The sequence below is a fragment of the Chinchilla lanigera genome, unplaced genomic scaffold (assembly GCF_000276665.1).
Source record: "Chinchilla lanigera isolate Chin_1 unplaced genomic scaffold, ChiLan1.0 scaffold00032, whole genome shotgun sequence".
Taxonomy (NCBI): Eukaryota; Metazoa; Chordata; class Mammalia; order Rodentia; family Chinchillidae; genus Chinchilla; species Chinchilla lanigera.
The window spans coordinates 6,531,405-6,550,455 of NW_004955433.1; the positions used below are offsets into that span (position 1 = coordinate 6,531,405).

General features: G+C 44.2%; 1 protein-coding gene across 1 annotated transcript in view; it reads left to right on the forward strand.

The window, feature by feature from the left end:
* Window positions 1-17,948, forward strand: part of Enoph1 (enolase-phosphatase 1) — a gene marked incomplete at its 5' end in the record, with an annotated part of 26,690 nt that extends 8,742 nt beyond the window's left edge. Inside the window, 5 exon segments of the mRNA XM_005388244.2 lie at window positions 5,950-6,051; window positions 6,504-6,706; window positions 8,478-8,610; window positions 11,285-11,408; window positions 16,938-17,948. Coding sequence (XP_005388301.1) covers window positions 5,950-6,051; window positions 6,504-6,706; window positions 8,478-8,610; window positions 11,285-11,408; window positions 16,938-17,077 — 702 coding nt within the window. The 3' untranslated portion in view covers window positions 17,078-17,948.
* Window positions 17,949-19,051: the final 1,103 nt, after the last annotated feature.

Sequence of the window (19,051 nt, forward strand, 5' to 3'; positions counted from 1 at the left end):
GTTTTTCTCCGGTACCGGGAACCAAACTCACGACCTTGCACTTGCCAGGCAGGCGCTTTTGCTGCTGAGCTAAATCCCCAGCCCCTTTTTTCATCTTTTTGAGACAGGGTCTCACTATGCAGTTCAGGCTGGCCTTGAGCTCATGTTTTAGCCCAGGCTGGTCTCGAACTCACAGTGATCCTCCTGCCTCAGCCTCCTCCAGAGTGCTGGGATTATAGGCGTGCGCCACCACGCCCAGCTGCTTTCTTATTCTCTGAGCGTAGTGAGCTTGTAGCAACTATTACTGCCTCTGTGTTACCTTATTTGCAGGCTGAAAAAATTTAAAGTTCTTAAATACTATAAATCATTTTCTCTGTGAGGTTCCCTTGGAAGACTTTTAAAATTGTTTAAATAGCTGTACTCTTAAGAATTACTCTTAGGAGGAATCTTTTATTACCCATTTTTTTCAAAGGAAATGAGTAAATATTATAGTAATAATTTTATCTTTATTGAGTATGCCTTTTTCATTAAAACAACCACTTGACTGAAAAGCATATCCATATTTTGACTTCTGTGCATTTATGAAGCAGCTTCCTTAATTAGATCTTCAGGAATTTTGAGGCCCTTGATGGAGTTGTTTTGTTAGCCACCATTGAGCTGAGAGTGATAGGGCCTTTCAACATTTAGTAGCATGTAATCATGGATCTTGGAAAAGCTGGCGTGCTTAGCTAGTTCTCTAACCTGTTTTATGTATTGCTAAACCATAACAACCTCTTAGATGCCTATGCACTAATAGTATGCACAGCTTTATCTGTGTAAAATCCTAGTTTAATTGGAGCATTTCTGAAAAATACTACAGCAGTATTTTGAAATTATCTCTACAATGAATATAACCAATGTTAAAAATTATCACAATTATTTCTGGTATTATTTTTTGTTGTTGTTGGAGACAGGGTCTTGCTATGTAGTTCAAGACCACCTTGAATTCACTGTGTAGCCCAGGCTACCTTCGAACTCATGGCAGTTGTCCTGCCTCAGCCTCAAGGGTGCTGGGATTACAGGTGTATACCACTACGCCTGGCTGGACTTAAGTGTACAAATTTTCACTGGGGAGCATTTTTTTTCCTTTTGTAGTGCTGGGGGTGCACCCCAGGGCCTCCTGCATGCTAGGGCAGCACTCTGCCACTGAGCTATATCCCAGTACTAGTGCTAGCTTTAAAGTGTGTTTTAGAGTATTCGTGTTGTAGCACACACCAGGGTAAGCTATAGTTACTGGCTCTTTATAAGTAATGTAAAGGCATTGTTTACCTTACATAGTTACTGAATGTGTGTGTCCAAAGAATGGACAAATCTTCACAGTTTCGTTCATTGTACTGCGTAACACTTTTGCACTAAAATCAAACAGCGTGTGACCATGTTGACCCCAGATAATACAGATATTCTAGCTGTTAAGATGGTGCACTAGATTCCAGCCTCCTTGCCTGGCTTTGTGTGTGCTCGGTGCAGACACAGTGAAGAATTGTATCAGTAAAGGGAAGGGGCAGTTTAGATGATGGGGGCTTCCCCTCGAAGTTGAGAATTGTTGGAACCCTTGGACTGCTGTGACTTCCCCAAGCAGAGTGGCTGGGGTTTACTCCATGACCATCTAATCCCGGTGAATGCTTTTCCTTATGCTGTCACTCCTAAGGCCCAGGAGGAAAGGCTGAGTTCCTTGAGCACAGCCCCAGGGCTGCCCGACCTCTCCTTACCTCTGTAGCAGAGGTTAGGGATGTGTATACTCTGTACCAGCAGGGTCTTCCTGCTTTGATTTAGAGTGGCACCAACAAAGCTGAAATAAGAACTAGGCCTTGTGAACGCTGCATTCATTTTGATAGCTTTGGAGCGCTTCATCTGTCAATCACTGGGAGGCCCTGACTTACCGGTGCTGCTCCACAGGAAGCCTTGGCTTTTAGGAGCTAGGGATGATGGAGTGGACACTGGAGGAGCAAGACCCGCGGAGAAAGAAGCAGGTGTAGGGCAAGATATCTGAGTTGTTTTGGGGTTTGTTCTGAGACAGTTGGTTTGGGGTTTGTTTTGAGACAGTTTTGTTATGTTGTCCAGGCTGTTCTTGAATTCCTGTGCTCAAGTAAACCTCCTGCCTCAGTCTTCTGAGTGGGTGGAATTGCACCATACCTCATAGCCTGTTTGTTTTTTATTGTAAAATATTTTGAATAAGGAAAATAAAAGTTAAAACCAAACACAAAGAATAAAAGTTAGTGTAATGATGTCTGTACACCTACTACTAAGCTGGATTTTAATATCATGTGTGTTTCAGATACTAAAGAAATAAAACATACATACAACTGAGGTCCCAGGACATCCTGATTTTTGTTTGTTTTTTGAGGTGGGGTCTGGCTGTGTAGTTCAGGTTGTCCTTGAACTCACAGCAGTCCTTCTGCCTCAGCCTCCCAAGTGCTGGGATTGCAGGCGTGTGCCACCACTCCCAGCTAGTACATCCTGTTTTGTATCAGGATATTATTTACACATTACAGTTTATAAATAATCCTAGTTTATTCATTCCCCAACTGCCAAAGGTTCAGATTGTTTCTTGTTTCTTAGTTATTAGTTTCTGTATAGAACGTGCTTGGGAGAGGAACGGCTGCCGTGTGCGGGTTCAGTGTGCTGCATCTTGTCACCCGTGATTTGGTGCAGTTTGCAGTGGGACCAGAGTCGCTGCCAGTGGTGGGAGAGGGGCACTAAGTAGGAGGACAGAAGGAATGAGATGGGGCATGATGGGAAAACAAGAACATCAGAGTATTGGTAGGGTAGCAGGGATCTTGCAGAAGAAGAAATCTGTGCAGTTTAGCTCTTCATTTTCTTCGTTTCAGGTGAAGAATGGGTTTTATTGAGCTTTCTGAAGTCTTCTCTGCCAGCTGTGCTGCGAAATTGGCCTCATCACGCAGCTGATGTACTTCTGAGTCCCCCTGAGATGCACAGGAGCACAAACATGAGCAGTTTCTTTATGTTTATTGGGGCAGGTGAAATCTGAATAACAAAGGGATGTAAACATTTCATGCCTGCTGTTAAAAGAAAGTCATAGTTACTGTACTTCCCTGTGTATCTTCATTTGGGAGTTGAGCTTAGACTGGCGTTTTCTGAAATATTAAAAAGTTTTAGGGTCTACAGATGTGGCTTAGTAGCAGGGCGCTTGCCTGGCATGTGCAAGGCCCTGGGTTCAATACACAGAACCACTAAAAAAAAAGAAAAAATTCTGCTATATAGCCAAAATTGTTTGTTTTGGTCACCAACAGGGAAAGATGTTTTGTTGATACTCATCTTTTAACTGCATCCTAACCACAGCATCCCTTAGGCCTGTTAGCCAGAAGCAAAGTTTTCTGCCTCTCTCTTCTTCTCTCTCCTTTTGTCTTTTTGCATTTGTTCGTGCTTTTGTAATATTAAAAACAATCTAATGGTCCAGAAGCGTGTAACGCGGAGGAGCCAGCTGAGGAAAAGAGGAGGTAGAAAGCCCTACCTGTGCTACAGAAAGCTGGGCCGAAGCCGGGTCTGCGTGGTGCTAATCAGAAGGGTACGGTGCTGGCTGTGGTGGCACACACTGGAGCCTCATGGACTGGAGTCCTTACTGCACTTATACTACACTTCGCCGCCGTGTAGGGAGTAGGACTGCCTGTTCGGGACCTTTTGCCCACCATACAGTGGTAGGACAACATTTGGCAGTCCCTGCTTTATACACTCGGTAGGTCAGGTGATCCCGCCTATGAGCCTCTTTTGTGTTTTTGTTTTTATGAGTCAAGGCCTTGCTGTGTGGTTCAGGCTGGCCTTGAATTCACTGTGTAGCTGAGGCTTGCCTCAAACCCCTCCTGCCCCAGCCTCCTAAGTGCTAGGATTAGAGTTGTTCCACCCCACCACCACAAGCCTCTTCTTACTGACGCTGTTCCCTGTGTTGTGTCCTCTCCTCTGGTCTTCTCTGAGTTAGTCCTGTCCTCCTTTGGTAATTCTTAGACGTTGTTCTCAGGATTCCTTTATACTCTTAACAATCACTGAAGAGCCAAAGGACTTTTATTTATGTAAGTTCTATGAGTATTAGATTAGAAATTAAAACTGAGTAGAAAATGTTTATTTGTTTTAAACAGCAATAAAAAACCCCATTTCTTTGGTAATGTAACTGAATACTGCATTTTTATAAGGAGGTTATTTCTTGCTTTGGAAACGTGGTTAGAAGAATGGCATTGTCTGTTTTTGCAGCTGGCCTGACCGTGCTATTGAAGACAGCTGGGTTCTTTCTGCATCTGCTCTTTGGTCCCAGCACCCGTCCTGTTGCTCCCAGGATCCCCATTGCGCTCTCCTGAAAGAATGAAATCGAGAAAGGCAAACACATCTTAGTGTTCTTAGGGGTTCCTGGAAGGCTCTCGGGGACTGTCAGAGGCCTTGGCCACGCTGTGAGAACCATGGCTTTAGATCCCAGTTCTGTTGTCACTTCTCTAGCCAAGCTTTCCCTCACCTCCCTTGCTAGTTCCAATTTCCCCTTTTTCTGATCCAGTAATACTATGTACCTCTCCTTTGTAGCGTTTATGACAATTAGCTTTTTGTAATGTTTAGTGTGTGCTCCTGCTAAGGCTCATCCATGGTGTTTGCTCATGATTCTATCCAGTTCTAACCACAGTGCCTTCCAGTATTTGAATAAAGTTGTACCTGAATTTAAATAAGCAGACTTCTTGGACTCAGCTCAGTTACAGGATTTCTCGTAAAATATGAAGACTTCTCTACACAACATATACTGTCTTTCTTCTTTTTTTTTAGATTGGTTATCCTAAGAGTGTCGCCAGCCACTGCACCCTGGACTTGTATACCACTGTACTGGGCTCAGCTTGCTATGCCCTTGCACTGCTGTCCAGCGTTTTTGCCTGCTGTTCCCCTGACTAGCTCCCTAGCCACTTTCAGGACAGGGATTGTGATTTGTATTTTTTTAATCCACTTCTCCATGCCCTTCTCAAGGATTCATGTATCTTTGGACATCATAGATAACTAAAAAAATTTTTAATGCACCATAATTTGATTTGAAAAGATGTGCATATTCCAAATGCAAGTAAATGTAAATATTTTACCCAAAGAAGGGCTGAGAAGGTGACTTTATTTTTTTATTTTTTTGAGGCAGAGTCTTGCTCTTCAGGCTGGCTTTGAACCTACTATGTAGCCCAGGCTGGCCTCAACCTTGTAGCGATTCTTTTGCCTCAGTCTTCCAAGTGCTGGGATCAAGAGCCTGGGGTTCAATCCTTAGCCCCCAATAAAAAATTAGTAAATAAAATTTTGACCAAAGGAAAATCATGTTCCTAATACATGGATTACTGACAGGTTACTTACTAGTGAATTATTTTACACATCACCTTCTTTTAGTGTTAATCTCTAGGTAGTCTGATTACCAGGAAAAAGTTGTGGTGATCAGATTCTGGGTTTTCTAAAATATGTTGTGCACAGACACCCTAGGTTCACCAGATATTTGAGCTGTATACTATGTTGTGTATCAGGGTGTTGCTGGGAGCAAGACATACTCACTTTATGCCCTCAAGGAGCTGTGGTCCAGCAGTGTAGTTCAAGAATTGGTAGACTTTTTCTGTAAAGGCCAAGATAGTAAATATTTTCTTTAGGCTTTGCGGGCCATGTGGTTTCAGTCTAGGTCTTTAGCTCTGCCATTGTGGCCCCCAAAGTAGCCAGAAACACTATGTAAATAAGTGTGGCTGTGTTCCAATAAAACTTCGTTAACAGAAACAGGTGGCTGACCAGATCTGCCTGTGGGGTATAGTTTGCCTCATTCGTTGTTGGTCTCTGTCCCATTCATAAAACTGTAGAGCAGTTTTCACGAAGAGTTCCATTAATGTATTTGTCATAGTTAGCTCTGGAGAGGTTATGGAAGAACTGGCTCTTGTACGGTAAACAAAAACTAATTCCTTTTTCGTTTTTTACTCTTTTGTCCAGGACATTTTATTTCCTTACATCAAAGAAAATGTGCAGGAGTATCTGCAGACACACTGGGAGGAGGAGGAGTGTCGGCAGGACGTCAGCCTTCTGAGGAAGCAGGTAGGGTGCTGGAGGGTTAGAGTGGGCACTGAGGGTAGGGTAAAGCAGTGTGCCCTGTGTTCACAGTGGGTAGGGAAGTCCAGTGACTTGCCTACTTGAAAATCCATAGTGTAATTCAGACTGGCCTTGAACTCATGATGATCCTCCTGCCTCAGCCTCTCAAGTGCTAGAATTACAGGCATGTGCTACTACACCTGGGTGCTTGTTTTTTTTTTTTTTTTTTTGAGACAGGTTCTCATGGAATTTCCCAGGCTAGCTTCAAACTCACAGTCCTGCTGCTTCAGGCTCGCAGAGAGCTGGGATTATAGGCAAGCACCGCTGTGCCTGGCTAGGGATTGTTCTCTTAGGAATCTTTTGCAGCAATTCTACAGCTAGTGATAGTTGGAGTCTTCTTTTTAATGTTCTTTCAAAAAATATGCAAGAAACAAACTTCTTGTTTTTCTGACTTAAAGGCTGAGGAAGATGCCCACCTGGATGGTGCTGTTCCTATCCCCACGGCGTCTGGGGAAGGGGCGGATGACCTCCAGCAGACGATCCAGGCTGTGGTAGACAATGTGCGCTGGCAGATGTCTCTGGACCGGAAGACCACAGCGCTCAAACAGCTGCAGGGCCACATGTGGAGGGCAGCGTTCACAGCTGGACACGTGAAAGGAGAGTAGGTGCTCAGATGAGTGGATTTTTACCAGCCCCAAGTCTGAATATGCTTCTCAGTAGTCCTCTCTCTGCATTGTATGTTGCATGATTAGTAAAATAGATGAAATTAAGCATTAGTTTTAACAAGTGAATTGTTTTGTTTTCTTTTTTCCAAAGCTGAGCTAACGCATTTCAGTCAGCTAAATTCCCCGGACCTGCATGGCTGTCTTAGATGATCAGATGACTTTTAGTCACAGCTTACAGCAGCTTCCTTGCACATAGTGACTCCTAGAACAGAGTTACATGTGATCCTTAGCACACAAATGATGGTGCTGGTGGTCTGCTTCCCAAGGCCGGCAGATCACCTGCTGTTTGTTCTGTTAGAGAAGTGAAAATTGTGAAATTTTGCAGCTGTCGCTTTGGGCTCACTTGGGATGTCAGGTCTGCCACTTTTTCTGTGATTTTTGAGCACCTTCCACAGACCTTTTAAAGAATGCATTGGAATTTCAGGATATGCCAGTAATCTGAGACTATTAGCCACTTCACTCTGAACTTCCACAAGTGTAGAGACAGAAGACTGCTTTCCTGATAGTTAGCCCTTCTCTTGTTTCCTCAGTTAGAAAACCAGAAAACTTAAATTACCTTAAACTTCTTAAACCCTGCTTTAGAACAAAAACAATTGGTGCAGATTCACACCAAAAAAATCCAAAATAACGCACTTAAATTAAGTGGACTGGTTTTGAAGGTGTCCATCTCTCTTTCAGCTAAGGCAGCTTACTAAGCTGTTTTACTTGGTACGTTTCTGACATTTTCCAGTCATCTCTTAAAGTTTAGTCCCACATCCCGAATTCCCTGTGCTTCCCACTTATTTCCTGTCACACTGTCTCCATTACTAGCTATGGGAACGCTGTAGAATTGATCAAAGAAACTGCGTGGCTGGGTGTGATGGTGCACTTTGTAATGCCAGCCCGCGGGAGGCAGAGGCAGGAGAACTGCTGTTAGTTCGAGGCCGGCCGAGGCTTCGCAGTGAACTCTAGGCCAGTTGAACTATACAGTGAAACCCTGTCTGAAAAAAAAATTTTTTTTTGAGACTCTTAGAAATCTGAAACCCAAACAGGGTTTACTGCTTGGCTAATGTGAGATTATTCAAGTCTCTTACCTGACTTACTCTGAATTTTTTTTTTTCCTGTATAATAAAGGTGTAAGTTTTTTTAATTCTCAAAATGTAATTCTGTTTTCTGGCTAATCACAGATTTACAGCATTGAGCTCTCAGAATTAAAAAAATTTTGGGGAGGATGGGGATATAGCTCAGTGGCATAGCACCTGCCCAGCAAGTGCAAGGTCATGAGTTCGATTCCCAGTACCGGAAAAAAAACAAACAAAAAATTTTTTTTTTTGGTGCAGATCTTTTTCTAAAAGCACTTCTGTGCCTTTTAAAAACACATTGGACATAAACTAGCCTTTTCTTGTCATGAATTGCATCGAAGATTATATGATGCAGTATTATTGCTGTTGCTTTTGTGAGTTTCTTGAGAATTTAAAAAAATCACATTTCATCCATTTATCTGTAATCCTTTAATGTCAGAAATTACTCTTACCACTCAGATGGTTCCTTCTAATCTGCCATGATCCTGGCACTCATATTTATGAGAACTGAGGAGTGTGAGCTGTGTAGAATTGCTTCTCGTGTTCTGTTTGGGCACAGATAGAAGTGCGTGGCGTTTACCTTGCCTGGTGTTCGTGGACCTCCATGCAGTGCTCACACGATTTACCCTAACTCTTTTCCTTCTAGGTTCTTTGAAGACGTAGTCCCCGCGGTCAGGAGGTGGAAAGCGGCTGGAATGAAGGTGTACATCTATTCCTCAGGGAGTGTAGAGGCCCAGAAACTGTTATTTGGGCATTCTACAGAGGGAAATGTCCTTGAGGTAGGTTATTTGGCTTACTTCCTTTTGACACTTTCGAGGCATGAAATGTGGAGTAAGGAAGGCGCTAGAGTTATAAGCTAACTCCACATGCAGGTGACTACATTTATGTGTGCTGACACATGGGCTGTAAAAGGAAGTGGAAAGCCAGGCATGGTGGCACACACTGGTAATGCCAGCACTGGTGAAGCTGAGGCAGGACGATCACTGAGTTCAAGGTCAGCCTGAAATACATAGTGAGACTCTCTCAGAAAACCAAAAGAAAAAAAATAGAAAAAGAAATGGGAATTGCATAGAGAAAGGGGAACTATGGGATGCCAGTTTTTGGATCAAAATCTCTTAAACTTTGTTGTACATCGGGATTACCTAAGGAGTTCATTAAAAATGTAGATCCCTGGGCTTTGCCTCCTACTAAATCTGAACAGGTAGATGTAGAATGGGGCTGTGGGCTTGCATTTAAACATCCACCTGAGGTGATTTTAGATAAGGGCAAGTGTTACAACTGGCTACTGTATGTGTGTAAAAACATGCATGTGTGTACATACATACCAACTCCTGAGCTGGCATGTAAATCAGCTATCTTCCCAGTATTAGGAAACCAACACCCAGAGGAGAGTAGTGAAATGCTCTTTGGTTATATAAAATAAAGTATCAAAAAAATCACTTTTAGCTATATTATATTTATAATTTCTTCTGCATAAAGGTAAAATTTACTGTGCTTGGGTTTGGTGGTACTTCCCATAATCCCACATACTCAGGAGACTGAAGCAGGACGTTTGCAAATTCAAGGTCAGCCTAGGCAACTAAGTGAGACCTTGTCTCAAATTAAATTTTTTTGTTTGGTGTTGTTTTTCTCCGGTACCGGGAACCAAACTCACGACCTTGCACTTGCCAGGGAAGCGCTTTGCCGCTGAGCTAAATCCCCAGCCCTCAAATTAAATTTTAAGGAAAGGCTAGGGATGTAGCTCAGTAGTAGAGCACTTGCCTAGCATGTGGAACGTTTACAGGAAAGCAAAAGCTTATTCTGTGTTTGGAAAAATAATAAAATTAGGGAAGATGCAAAATAGGACTGTGCACAGTCTGAAGAACGGCTTAACGGAGAGTGTGTGTATGTGTGTGTGTTGCTGGGGACTGAACCCAGGGCCCTGTGCATGCTAGGCGAGTGCTGTGCTACTGAGCTCTGTCCCAGTCCCCTGAAGACTTCCTGAATGCAGCAAAGCACAAGGCAGTCTCATTTGTTTCTGGCACTTTGGAAAGGTATGTGTTTTATTTCAGGAGAAAAAAATCCCCTGCATTATTATGTAAGATAATTGGGCACATTATGAAGCACAGTGGTAAATTAAAATTACCTGCACATTTCCTATACACAAGAAAATTCCTGCTCATCTCTGTGTCTCAACCCCACAGCTTGGGGTAGGGCGATCAGCAGAAGGGAATACATTTAAAACTTTAAAAAGAAGTGCTGACTGGGGTTGAGTGTAGCGTAGGAATGAAGCGAGTGCTGTGGGTTGAACCCCAGCATCATAAAGAGAAAAAAGTGCTGACAACTGAATACAGGACGAACTTAGTGATACACAGGTAACTTGGCCAGGTAACTCCTTCTCTTCCTCACTCCCTTCCTTCTTTCCTTCCTTTGTCTCTGTCTCTCGGTCTGTTTCTCTGTGTCTGTCTGTCTGTCTGTCTGTCTCTCGCAGTGCTTAGGATTGAATCTAATTGAATCTAGCATCTCATTCACTCTGGGCAAGCACTCTGCCACTGAGCTACATTTGCAGCCGTAACATAAATATTTATTGAGCCCTTAGAGTTTGCAGAGAATACTTCGGCTTTAGAGGTTGTCCCATTTAATTTTCCTACTTTTTATCTTATTTCTAAATCAAATATGAAACTAATAGTGAAACCCTTTAGTCATTAGTGACTGTCCTCTGAATACAGATATAAAGCTGTTTTCTGCTGTCATACAGTAGGCAATAAGGTAAAAGTAGACAGGGCATGAAAATTACCTACTGAGTTCAGCAGTAAAAATCTTATTCTTTAGTTACCACATAAGGCAAAATGAGAGAAAAGGTATATACAAAACCAATCTTAAGTTAAAAAAACTTAATATTTCCTTAATTCTGAGTGATCATTAGGCTTGCTTTTAGTTTGTGAGAAGGTCTGAAGACCTTCAGATGATTATATCATAATGGCTAATCCTAAACATGGGTTTATTGGGTTTATTTTAATTACTGTTGGTTATAAACAAGTGACACATTTGACTTCATTTACTTCTATGATGGTTAGAACATCCACTAGCACGAGGGTAGAATTGAAAAAATTTTTAATTAGAAAATGAAAATTTTTGAAAGTAAAATAATAACTTACTAATGACAAATTAGATACATCTCTTCATTCTAGGATCAGAAGGATAATGTGTCTCTTAATGATTTTGGATATAAAATGAATGCCTGTGGAAATCACGTGGCATGTAGTCTTATGTATGTCTTCTTCCAAATGTTTACTGCTATAAAACCTTTATTTACTTTTTTTGAGTGGCCATAAAGTTCTCTAGTAAAGTAGATGTTCAGTAAATACTTACTGAATGAATAAAGTCATATATAATTTCATGCTTTTCAGGGAAAAAGGATATAAGAAAAGAATGTGGTGTCAGTGATAGTTTTCCTCTCTTCTCTCTGTTCAGCTTTTTGATGGTCACTTTGATACCAAGATCGGACATAAAGTGGAGAGTGAGAGCTACCGGAAGATTGCAGATAGCATTGGATGCTCACCCAGCAACATCTTGTTTCTGACAGACGTTACTTTAGGTGAGTAGTGATCAGCCCGGGCTGGACTGCACCTCCTGGGCTCAAGCACTCCTCCGGCCTTATCCTCCTGAGTTGGTATAGGCACAGGACTACAGGCACATACCACCATGCCCCTGGACTTCTTACGTTACGGATTCCGGGGAGGAGCCTGGCCTTGCAGGACAAACACACCTTTCTTTTTAAAATGTTTATGTGGCGACTCTTGAAAAGTATAGTAATTGTATAAAACGAAACAGTGAGCCATCTTATCCACTCTGTCTCCATTTATTAATCCTTGAAGGTTGTAACAGTAGAAAGACAGATTCTGCTCGTTTAATTCCTTATTTGTGGTTCCTCACCACCCCTCGGTGTGCCCGAATTGCATGGGCATATCAAAGGAAAGCCTGGGGTATCACTGTGGTGTGGAGCACACAGGCAGGACAGTAGGTGATGGTTAGTTACAGGCATGAAAGTAACGGTCAACCTGAACCAGGCACATTTAACAGAAATGAGGTCGGCTCTAGCCTTACGGGAAAGGAAGAGAGGGAACTATACATAGTTGAAGTCTGCCTGTCATCCCGGTGGAACCGTTCCACTGCCATCCGTGAGAGCAGACCCTCCTCTCTGTCTACCCTCAGCTGGTCTCTTTTCTCGGTGCCTACCAGGTTGTAGATCTCAGGCTTCATCATGTTGGAGTCACAGTGTAAAGATGCACATAATACTTTTCCAGCCTGCCCCTCTTCATGTGCACAGTGCGTTAGCATTATACACTGTCACTCTAAGGACTGAGTGCACAGAATGGTGTGCAGTTGACTGGCAGTACAAACGATTTGTGTAGTTCTTTCCACCAGATCGGACGGTCATGCTGCAGCATCTGTAAGGACGTGAGTCCTCTAGGGAAATACAGGAGGGAAAGTCAGTGAAGGCGGAAACCAGAGCACAGGCGCATAGGAAGGTGGGCTGTGTGGGTCCTCCCCGGGCCGCTGGGTGTGGAGACTTTCCACACTCTCCCACCCGCTCCCACCTGCGAGTGCATCTTGGGTGGGCCAATTTCTGGTGTTTGTAGTCGTGTTTGTATCTCAGAATTGCAGCTGTGCATATTCTTGTTCTTTCCTTTCCACTTGGGGTTGTAAATGTCTCTGGGACCAAGCTCACACTCTCTGTTGCTCCCAGAACAGGACTTTGTGCACTGTGCTGAGGCTCTCGATAGATTGTGTCTGTGACAGGGACACAGGCTGTTGTGTTATCAGCTTGCTCCTTGCTGGGACCAGGTATCCCCCGCCTGCAATCTAAAGGTGACGTTTGTGTAGCTCACAGTTCAGAAGTTTTAGTCCATGATCGGCTGGCAGAGCAAAGCTGCTTAGGTGACAGCAGCCAGGAAACAGCAGGGGAACAGTGCCAGAGAGGAGGGGTGAGGGTGCACGATCCACCCAGACACACCGCAAGTGTGCGTTCCCAGTTGCCTACATGGCTCCAAGCCAATCAAGTTGACAGTTAACCTTAACCCTCAGCTGGGCAAGGGCACTGGAGAGAGGACACCAAGGGGAGGAGGCCACTGCTTTGCTCCACTCAGGACCTGGGCCTCTTGGAGGAGGCTTCCTTGGTCTGTCGCAGGGTGCTGCTCTGCAGCCTTCCTCTGTGTTACCACACAACTAAGTCACCTCTGTGGCAGGATTTCCAGAGATGGGGTCCAAGGAAAAATCCAGCTGCTGGTGAAGGTTCTTATCTCAAGCAGTGAGTTGGAGCTACACTTTTTCCCTCTGCTGCTGGTGCTTGAGCTTTTGGTGTAGAGTGATGGGCAGGAGTTGCGGGTTCACATTTACTAAGCTGTTTTTAAAAAACTATTAACCAAGCTGGGTGTGGTGGTGCACGCCTGTAATCCCAGCACTTGGGAGGCTGAGGCAGGAGGGTCGTCATGAGTTTGAGACCAGCCTGGGCTACAAAGTGATGTCAAGGCCAGCCTGAACTGCAGAGCAAGACCCTGTCTCAAAAAGATAAAAAACAAAATAAGACAACAACAAAAAAAACTGTTAACCAGCACAGATCACCTGGTGCCTTCAGAGGTTGTATCTTTTCTCAGAGAAATACAAATAGAGCAAGGCTAACTTAATGTCTGCGGGTCACTGATGAGTAAGTAGACATTCAATCCCACACCGGGGATTGAACCCAGGAAGCTCTGAGGTACATCCCCAGCTCCTTTGAAGACAGGTGTCATTAAGTTGCCAGGGTTGCCCTTGAATTTGTGACCTTCCTGGCTCAGTCTCCTGAGTAGCTGGGGTTATTGGTGTGCACCACTGTGCCCGGCTTCAGTAGTTAATACCTTTGTTACATTTCAGTCCTGGGTAAATGGACCTGAGTTTTTAATCTATGTAAACAACAGCAATTCAGAGTGATTTGTTACCTTGAGATTTGGAAACTCGGCAGACTTAGTGGGATTAGTGAGATCAGCCTCTCCCCTGTGTGTCCTGGCTTGGGTCAGCTTCAGAGTTCAAGGCTTTCTATAAATTGCTTGTTTTTTCTACTCCCTGTAAAGCTTGCTCTCACATGGACAGCCACCCTGCTCCAAGGTTTATTGTTAACCGAGTTACCAGGCCACAGAGAAGGAACTGTCAGTGAGCGCTAGCCTTAGCTGCCTCCATTTCATCTGGCCTCCCTCTCCCCCGAACTGCACATGTGCTATAAACGTTCACCAATATTTCTATGTAGATCCTTTGACAGTTTCAAGCTACAGTACCCTTGGGTAGCTTTTAGAGCCTTAAGAGTGGCTCTGGTGAGGTGAGGGTGTGCCAGCAGTTTCTGTGAAAAATGACAGCTTGAAGCCCTGTTGCTGTTTTGTTCCTCATGGAAAGGTAATAGGTCTTGTTCTGGTGAGTTTAGCAGGTTTCTTCTGATTTTCTTTATTCACTTAAAGGAAACTGTCAGAGGTGAAACTGCAGTTTATTTTCTGTTTAATTACCTTAGCACACTGTGGTTGTCCATTTGGTTTTTCTGAGCAATGGCCTTGCTTTGTAGTCCATGGTGGCCTCAAACTCGCGAGCCTCCTGAGTGCTCGGGTGACAGGCGTTTACAGTTGTGCACAGCACTCTAGAGGGGAGATTTCTGCAAGCCTAGAATTAAGGGCCTGCACCGGGTTAGAACTCTCCACCCAGTCAGCCACCTCTTCGACTGGATTGGCTCAGCATGGGCTCCCAGACCAGACCCTCTCATAACTCGCTTTTGGTTATGATTATAACGCCTCTAAGACTGCTTGTAGTGTCTTCATAGTCTTGTCTTTAGCCACACATCTATTAATTTTCTAGTCCTACATCTATAATTTCAGGACTTTCTGCTTTTACCTGAGCCATTTCCTTTGGTTGCAGTTCCAGACTTTATTCCTAACTCCAAAGAATAGTGATGATCCCCGTTAGCCTCAAAGAGAAATTGGCTTCCTCCTGACTGTACCATACAAAGGTTTTTTTCTGCCACTCGTCTCTGCCAGCCCCATGCCCCCTCAGGCGGGAGAGAGAACCGGCACGTGTGGCCGGGGCGAGGCGAGCCCGGTGGCTGCCTCGCTCTTCCTGTCGACTGTGGGCCTGTGTCTTGGTGCCATGTGCTTAGATCCCTCTGCCGCGGCAGCCAGAAGTCGAAGTCCATACCCAGATGATACCCAGGTGTGAAGGAGAGAGCGGAAGACTTTCTCCTTGAGATGCGGAAAGGAATCCAGAGTTTGTGTCAACAAATACTGAAGCGGCTTAGTATTTACTAACAGAGCAGACATGCTGACAGGAGACTCGTGTCCTCAGACGTGCCCAACTCAGCAGCCACAGGCTGGCATCTGAGCCCCTGTAGCTGTGATACCCGGCCAGGGCAAAGCATTGCCCGGAAGTCAGGCAGGTAGGAGCTGCCTGTGTGCTGGGCGCGGCTGGGACTCGGGAAAGGAGCGGGCTGCTCAGCTCCACTGGGTCTCCAGGAGCAACTTGTCTCTGTGCTGCTGCCCTGCCCTTAGTCCCAGCGGTGGAAAACCCACCTCTCAGCAGTCCAAGCCTCAGTTTCCGCGCACGCTCACCAGATTTCTGCCCGGCGCCCGTCTGTCCCGAGAAGTCCGCCCTTAGCACACACCCATGTCCCATTTCCCACTCCAGCTGCTCTGTGCTTTGTCCCTACTCATGTGCTTTTCTCTCCTGCCAAGAATTACTCCTTTCTCTGAGTTTGTGTGGAGGAATCATGGGGATCTTGATTCAGCAGTTGTTCTATGTTGGGGCGGAGCTGGGTCTTCTACCTGGTGTCAGTGCCCAAGAGCAGAACTGGGCAAGCCTTTCTTGTAAAGGTCACAGCTAGATACTGCAGGCTGTATGGTCCTTATCTTCTGTCCCAGCTGTTCAACTGCCCTTGTAGCGCCAGGCAGTCACAGACTGTACACAGATGAATGGGTGTGGCTCTGTACCACAGCAGATGGCAGCCTTCATTTGCCAACCGCTGTTGCAGAGCACCAGAAGTGAGGCTGAGGGTCACAGTTCAACCTGGCCACTTGCTTGCTCTCGGTGTCTGTATCTGTTGGGTGTGGGTAGTGATATTGGCTTCCTGCGCTGCTGTGTGATTCAGATGAGACTGGGTGCGCCATCAGGCAGGAGCTTTGTTCACATAGCCCTGGTTCCAAAATAGTACCTAGCACCTAGGAAGTGCTAAATTAATGGAAGCATTAGCTGTTATTTTTCTTTTTTTTTGCGGTACCAGGGATTGAACTCATGACCTTGCACTTGCCAAGCAGGCACTTATGCCACTGAGATATATCCCCAGCCCCTATTTTTCAAATAGAAATAAAATGGAGAGAGCGGTACAGCCCAATGTATGTTAGAGATGTCTCTTGCAATATCTTGTTTACATAATTCCACTTAACTTCCGGTTTTATTCCACCCTCTCATACATACACAGAGTCACTGATCTTAAAGCATTCATAGCCAATGAGGGGAGAAACAAGTAGCCAGTGCTCATTTGTGCTGTGACAGGGAAATACAGGTGTGTGAGGAACACACAGATGCTCTGCGGCAGATGATAGTAGCTCTGGAAAACAGCATTTTGAACTGAATTTTGAAGAGCAGGAACTTCCCAGGCAGAAGGGGTGGGTAGTGTAGGGAGTGTGCATGACATGGGGCTGATGTGAGAGTGGGTACTTCGGCCTGTTTGGATCGTAGGATTCATTCTGTCCCACATCTGCCTAATCAGTGTTGTCACCTGCAGCTTGCCCTTATGGAGACAGCTCAGGTCTCGGTGGGACCCATGGGAGAGAACGGAGGCAGATGGGCGGACGAAGTGCAGCTCTGTCTGCACTCGTAGGTCAGGCATTTAGTGAAGCTCAGAAGTAGAGGATATGCTGCTGTTCTGCTGTGAACAATTAGGCAGTTGTTAAACATGGAGTTGAAACGTATAAGGAGAAGAAAATGTGCTCATCTTGTTGCATCAATAAAAATCAGACCTAAATTCACTACTCCTGTTGCCACATGCCCCATAATGTTGCTGCAAATCTCAGCCATGGTGTTTTGGTGTTTTTGACCCATGCTTTACTTCCTACAGAGGCCAGTGCTGCCGAGGAAGCGGATGTGCATGTAGCCGTGGTGGTGAGACCTGGCAACGCGGGGCTGACAGATGATGAGAAGACTTACTACCGGCTCATCACCTCCTTCAGTGAGCTCCACCTGCCTTCGTCCACGTAGACAGGGTTTCTGAGGACCCCTCAGTGCCTACCTTTATTCCAGTGGTAAAGGTGTACCTATGTGTGCTCAAATTAACCTCCAAGGGCACATAGTGGAAAGAAGTCTTCAGTTCATTGAAAATGAAACTTATTTAAAGATGCTTTATATGGAGACACTGTTTGAGACTATGACTATCCCTTATTGTAAACAAAGTGTAGTTGACAGAAGAAATTGTTAAACTACAGATCAGGTGTGTTAGTGTTATCAGGTCATTACCAAAATGGAAACCCAGTTTTAAGATATTATTCAGAAGTCTCTTTTTTTTAAACTGCAAATAATGTCAGAGAGATTCCCAGTAATAATTCATTGTCCCTGTGAACATGAGTTATAGGATTCTAACAGCTGCATTTCATATTTCCTTCCCTGTGTGCAAATGAAAAAGTTGACCAGTTTCTGTTCAGCTAGAGCTTTGATCAATCAAGTGTCTGTTATGTAAGAAGAGATTTGCTAATCATGTGGTTCCCATAACAAACATTTGTCTTCTCCATAAAAGAGTGCACTGATTCAACAGCTGAAAGAGGAAGGTGATGCTTAATGTTTAACAGAACAGTCCTAATCCTGCTGGTTGTTATCACAGATTTTACAGTTGCCTTTCTAACTGTGTCTTAGCACAGTTTGAGAATATATGTTAATTGCTATGTACTGTTTTTTTTTTAAATTTACTGAAATCGGCCTGTAACACCAAAAAAAAAGCTGTAGTACATAAAATTTTCCTCTGAAATAGACGTGAGAAATGTAAATTTTATAACAGCATTAGTTATGTTGGTTCAGTTCTAATACAATTGCATGTCAGTTTCATGTTGTGATTAATAAAAGCATTTTCTTCTCTTAAGTTTTATACAAGTTGCTGAACTGTATCACTACTGCCAAAAGCAAAAGAGAAACTGAGACTGAAGAGAGATTGAAAAAATAACACTTTTATTCATTTATTTATTTTTCTGTCTTGGGTTGTGCTTTGTAGTTCAGGCTGGCCTTGAGCGCATTTTGTAGCCCAAGTTGGTCTCAAACTTGCTTCGATTCTCCTGCCTCAGCCTCCCAAGTGCTGGGATTGCAGGCATGTGCCACTACTCCTGGCTAACACTTTTATTTTGGTATTTGTCTTAATTATGTGTGATGTGTGCATACTTCATGGGAGTGCCAGAGGAAGCCCCCTCACTAGCATCTGACTCATGTACCCATAGATGGTTAGGATTGCATTTGGATAGTAAATACTCAGTATGTGAGTGGGGCTTCTTAGATTTGGGGAATATTATAAGTGTGTAAGATGATGCTTGAAGGAGGCTGTTATTTTCCTAGTTAAACAAGAAGAACTGTAAGGGCTCCTGGAGGAATAATTCAGGAATGCTTTGAATAAGGGAAAGGAAGCAGTCACACACATGCGAGAGGACAGGGACAGACTTGGGATATTTTATAGTGCTAATTTTGATCTCCTAGTCGCTAATTAAGAAATCTGAAGACTATGAAAGTACACAAAAGTAGAAAACAGAAACGAGTTTAAGTAAATCTTAGAAATGGGAGTAATTTGTAAGTGATAAAACCATGAATGGCAATAAAAGAGGGATGTTCATTTTTCTGGACAAGCTCATGGGCAAATGGGCTGAGTCCCTCAGCAGCAGTGCAGGAAATTGGAAGAATAAGGAAGAAACAGGAGAGAAGTTTGCGTCAGATCTGAAGGTAGGAACCGGAGGCGCTCGGTGCCGGCCCGCACGGGTGGGAGTGGAGAAGCCCTGGCCTTGCCTTGTGGAGAGAGCTCTAGATAAGCTGTAGTTTACACTGAGAAATGAGGCCAGAAAAGTAGATAGAGGGGTTAAGAGCAAGGTGGAGTATTGGACTTAGTGTGTCAAAGTGGGGCGTGTAAGGAAGGGAAAACTGAATGAAAGTTTTAGATTCAAGGAAACCAGCACAGTTGTGTGATGGAGAGGATCTTTGCCAGAA